The following is a 5,803-nucleotide window of genomic DNA, read 5'->3' as shown; positions in this document are numbered from 1 at the left end:
CATTGGATGTAGGCCTTAAGGCTAGGGCTTCTTAAATGTGTGGTCTTGACCTCAAACGGGGTGCCTTGAGCTCAAATTCGCAACGACTTGCAGTGTTTAGAGCGGACTCCGCAGAAAATACTTCAATATCAGCCTGTTTAGCAAGCCTGCCAAATGCGAACGTGTTATACTAGTCAAAAGAAATGTTGGGGTCTCAAATATTCGTCCTGTTCCTGGGTATATTTATCCTGTTGAGTCCAGAAATGGCACCAGTTTTCCCCTCTCAGCCCTAGGTATTGAGAAACGGGACCCCATATCGAAGAAACTAGAGCTGATGCTATCCTATGCAATGTCCCAAGTAACAGGAACAGGCCAAAAGCACAAGAAAGCAAGAGATAGGGATAGGGATAGGGATAGGGATAGGGATAGGGATAGGGACGGGACAGGGATGGGACAGGGATGGGACAGGGATGGGACAGAGATAGATAGATAGATAGATAGATAGATAGATAGACAGACACACATATACACTCCTGTTGGGCTGATTTATCAATAAATGTTTACTTTTTATACCTATATTATATGCCTATATAACTTACTATCATTACTATGATAGTAAGTTCCCAATGAAATACAGTCTGCCCCTTAAACTGTATTTCCTTGGGAACTTACTAACATAGTAAAGAAATACAGTTTAATGGGCAGACTTATTATTATAATAATTTAATAATAATAATTTTAATAATGTTTATAATAATTATAATAATGTTAATAATAATAAGACTATAATAATATTTTAATAGTAATAATTTTAATGTTTATAATAATTATAATAATGTCAATGATAATAAGTCTATAATAATAATAATAATTTTAATAAGAATAATTTTAATAATGTTTATAATAATTATAATAATGTCAATAATAATAATAAGTCTATAATAATAATAATTTAATAATAATAATTTTAATAATGTTTATAATAATAATAATAATGTTGCAATCCCAGGTGACAGCAGGATTGAAGAGAAACAAGCTGACAGGATATGAGGATTTCAAGATCGAACTGCAAAGATTCTGGCACAAGCCAGTCAAGGTGGTCCCAGTGGTGATCGGCACACTGGGTGCAGTGCCTAAAGACTTTGGCCTGCACTTAAACACAATCGGGCGCTGACAAAATTACCATCTGCCAGCTACAGAAGGCCACCTTACTGGGATCTGCAGTTTTCGCCGATACATCACACAGTCCTAGGCACTTGGGAAGTGTCCGACGTGTGATCCAATACAACAGCCAACAGAGTGATCTTGTCTGCTGTGCACTCATCTTGCTGTGTTTCAAACAACAATAATAATAATAATAATAATAATTCAACCTATTATTATCTTTATTTCTATCCGGCCTTTCTCCCCACAAGGACTCAAGGCGGCTAACAAACACACTCGATAAAAAGTATCTGACTTATAATAGCAATAACAATGAGTTAAAATTATTATTTGATACATAACACGATTAGTACACAGCAAACAAGATCACACGTAGGACACTTCCTAAGTGTCTAGGACTGTGTGATCAGGGCTGTAGCGGGGGGGGGGGGGGGGAGTTGGGGGTTCAAACCCACCCCCGATTTTTTTCCAGGTTAAAATGGATTTAATTAAGTCTAAATAAAATATAGAATTACTATTTAAATTATTTTGTGATATGGAACTACTCATGATTCGCTAAAAAAGATTCACCCCCCCCCCCGAATATTTTTTCTGGCTAGGGTCCTGTGTATGATGCATAGGCAGATCCGAGTAGGGTGGCCTTTTGCAGCTGACAGATGATGATGATTATTATTATTCTCATTATCTTTATTTCTGTCCTGCCTATCTGCCCATAAAGACTCAAGACTGCTAACAAACACACCCAATACAATTTTTAATGCGGTGGATAGAAAAAGGATCTGACTTATAATAGAATAATAATAATAATAATAATAATAATGTTAAAAGATATGATTATCTTTATGTCTATCTCACCTTTGTCCTATAATAGTAATATTAATAAGTTAAAATTATTGCCATTATTATTATTCTTTATTTCTATCTTGCCTTTCTCCCCATAAATTAAAAATATTACCACCACCACTACTACTACTATTATCGTTACTCTATCTCACCTTTCTCCCCATAATAGTAATTATAGTAAGTTAAAATAATAATAATCACTGTTATCTTTATTTCTATCTTGCCTTTCTATCCATAATAATTAGTTATTATTATTATCATCATTATTATTTCTATCTTGCCTTTCTACCCATAATAATAAGTTATTATTATTATCATTATTATTTCTACCTTGCCTTTCTCCCTATAAGGACTCAAGGCAGTTAAGAAAAAAACCCCAATAAAATATTAAAATTAGTCCAGTAGAAAAAGTATCTGACTTATAATAATAACAAGCCATACAATTATTATTATTATTATTATTATTATTATTATTATTATTATTCCTGCTATTATTAGTAGTATTAGTATTAGTGTGACCTTTTATTTCTGTCCCACCTTTCTCTCCATAAGGACTCAAGGCGGCTAAGATTCAAACACACCCAACAAAATATTAAAGGATAGGAAACGTATCTGACATGATAGTGCCCATAATAAGTTGAACTATATTGTTGATTTTATGAGATGTTTAAGATCTAAGATGTTATGAGATGTTTATTGATGCTATTAGATGTTTAAGATCAGGGGGTGCTGTGGTTTTGAACTGCCCAGATGGATTTAAACTGTGATTTTTTTAGTGCTAATTCTATTTTAATGTTTGCATTTTTGTAGATGGTATAAGAATGCTTTCATATCAAGCCGCTTCGAGTCCTCTTTGGGGAGATAAAGTGGGGTATCAATAATAATAAATATTCTTATTATAAGCATCTTTATTTCTATCCCGCCTTTCTCCCCATAAGAGCAGAAATGGGCTAAGAAACAAAGGCAGCCAATAAAATATTAACATGAGTAGGAGAGAGAAAAATTATTATTATTTTAAAATATTAACATGAGTCAGAGAGAAAAAGGATCTGACTAATAATAATATTAATATTAATATTAGTCAGATCCTTTTACTCTCCGACTCATGTTAATATTTTAAAATAATAATAATAATAATAATTTAAAATAATATTTTTTCTCTCCTACTCAAGTTATTATTTTTATTATATTATTATTTCAATAATTTTAGTATTTCAATATTTCAAAATATTAACATGAGTTGGAGAGAAAAAGGATCTGACTAATAATAATATTATTATTAGTCAGATCCTTTTTCTCTCCAACTCATGTTAATATTTTGAAATATTGAAATACTAAAATTATTGAAATAATAATAAATATAAATATTAAAATAATAATACATACAAATAAAATAATATTTTTAAATAATAACAATAACAAGAAATAATAATAATATTTCTTGTTACTGTTATTATTATTTAAAATTATTATTTTATTTTTATTATTTATTATTTCAATTTATATGATTATTATTTCTTGTTATTGTGATTATTTAAAATTATTATTTTATTTTTTATTTTTTATGATTATTTCAATTTATATTATTATTATTATACAGATCCTTTTCCTCTCCGACTCATGTTAATATTTTAAAATAATAATAATAATTTAAAATAATAAAAATAACAATAAATAATAATATCATATTATTAGTGTTTTTTGTAAATAATAATAATAATAATAATAATAATAATAATAATAATAATAAGTTGATGATGATGATGATTATGATGATGATGATGCTGATGCTGATGATTTTTCTCCGGGACTTACTGTCGGGGCTGGCGCATCCGAGGAAGGCGGCCTGGGCCCTCCGGTACCAATCGGCGGCGGCGGGGATGGGGAAGGCGGGGTGCAGCCCGATCCCGAGGCGGGAGGCCTGGCACTGGCAGCAGGCGAGGGCGCAATGCCCGCTCCCCCCCGCCAGGCCCCCTCCTCGGGCTTCGTCCTCCTCCTCTTCCTCCTCCAAAGCCTTGGGGTCTTCTTTGGCGCCCAGCAGGTTGGCGATGAAGAAGGAGGAGACGCGGGCGCTCTCCGTGGCTTCGTCCGGCATCCTCGAAGCGGGCTGCGGTGGCTGAGGGTGCTCCTCCCGCGCTGCCTCCCCGGGCGGGCGAGGGACGGCCGTCTTCACGGGGCGCTCATTCCCCGCCGCGCTCTTGCCATGCATTGCCTGCTAAGGCAGCACCCAAGGAAGGAACACACCGCCCCCCCCCTCCCTTTCGCCCCGTCGCTCCTCGACAGCTTTTTTTTAATGTAGGTCAAACGGGGAGCCAATGGCAAGGCAGCGAGGGAGACTCTCCGCCCGCCCCAACTGGAGGAAGGCGGGCAGAGCTCCTATTGGTCAAGCCAGCGCGAGCGGGCAGGCGAAACAGCCAATGCGACATTCTGCCCTTCCCTCTTTTTTTTACCCTTATTGAAATACCTTATTTGGGCATATCGCCCCCCCCCCCCCCCAGCGCGAGCGGGCAGGCGAAACAGCCAATGCGACATTCCGCCCTTCCTCTTTTTACCCTTATTGAAATACCTTATTTGGGCATATCCCCCCCCCCCCCAGGATGCGATGGAGGCGTCCGCTTCTCTGTCAGCTTGAGAGGGAAGGAACCAAGAAAGGACAAGCGCAGGGGGAGCCTCACTTTGATGAGGATTCAGCGACTGAGCTAGCTGCCACCGGGTTGATTATGGACAGGCCTGTAGCGAGGGGGTGGCTTTAGGGGTTCAACCCCCCCCCCCGAAATGTTTCAGATTTTTTTTTAAAACCTGGTTTACTCATGAATTTTAACTGGTTAACCAAATCCCCATGCTAAGTCTATGAGATGCAAAAAATTAAGAGTCCCTCCAGAACTGCAAGCACTATCTCAAGCAAATATTGACAATTTATTCACACTGTCATTACTTGCAGCAATAGCCAATGTAGTGTAGCAACCAAGTTGGGAGTGTGTGTGTTGAATGCTCTCATTAAGGAGGCCAGACTTGGTGGAGGTGGTTGACGGGTGGAGCTGCAGGCTATTGAAGGTTGCTCTGCCCCCTGCTGTGCTCTTTGCTTCAGCGTGAGCTAGGAGGCAGGTTTCAACCCCCCCCCCCGAAATTTTCAACCCCCCCCATCGAAATTGTCAACCCTCCCCGAAATTTTTTTCTGGCTATGGCCCCTGATTATGGACCCATTATTGGGAATTTATTTATTTCTCGTGTCAGGGCAGCCAGTCAGTTATATTACATTTCTAACAGAACAAAGCAAACAAACAGAGAAAACACCTCTCAACAAAAGATTTTCCCAGGCTCAGCCAGGCCTTCAAATGCTAATGAAGGTGGTCAGTTGAAACATTCACACCTAGCTCCAGCAGAGAAGAGCTCTTTGCCCCACCCCAGCCATTCCACAGATATATAAACCCATTGTCCTAATTCCAACAGACAGGCCCGCAGCCAGGATTTCGTTTCGGGGGGGGGGGGCTAAAAAAATTTCAGGGGGAGGGGTTCGGGGGGGTAAGTTTCGGGGGGGGCTGAGTCTGAGTGAAAGAAGGTCTACCCTAGCAAACCTTTTGTATCATTACCCCAATACCCCCATGCATATGGGATATATTGAGTAGGGTGATCAGATCATGATATGAATAAACATAACAGTTTAAATAATGCACCAGTAAGGCCTTTTCGCGAACCACCATGAGAATTTCGGGGGGGGGGGGGCTGAAGCCCCACAAGCCCCCCCCCCCCCCCCGGCTATATGCCTGCCAACAGACCTCACTACCTCTGAGGATGCTTGCCACAGATGCAGGCGAAA

At 38.7% G+C, this 5,803-nt stretch overlaps 1 protein-coding gene across 1 annotated transcript in view; it reads right to left on the bottom strand.

Annotated features, from left to right (window-relative positions):
• The window catches only part of HMX1 (H6 family homeobox 1), a 10,935-nt gene extending 6,567 nt beyond the window's left edge, over positions 1–4,368 (bottom strand). Inside the window, exon 1 of the mRNA XM_060778007.2 lies at positions 3,802–4,368. Coding sequence (XP_060633990.2) covers positions 3,802–4,195 — 394 coding nt within the window. The 5' untranslated portion in view covers positions 4,196–4,368. The remainder of the gene's footprint in view (positions 1–3,801) is intronic.
• Between the last annotated feature and the right edge of the window lie 1,435 nt (positions 4,369–5,803).

The sequence above is a fragment of the Anolis sagrei genome, chromosome 5 (assembly GCF_037176765.1).
Source record: "Anolis sagrei isolate rAnoSag1 chromosome 5, rAnoSag1.mat, whole genome shotgun sequence".
In the NCBI taxonomy this organism is placed as follows: Eukaryota; Metazoa; Chordata; class Lepidosauria; order Squamata; family Dactyloidae; genus Anolis; species Anolis sagrei.
The sequence above is the reverse complement of the archived record's forward strand: the minus strand, read 5'-3'. Positions and strand labels throughout refer to the sequence as shown.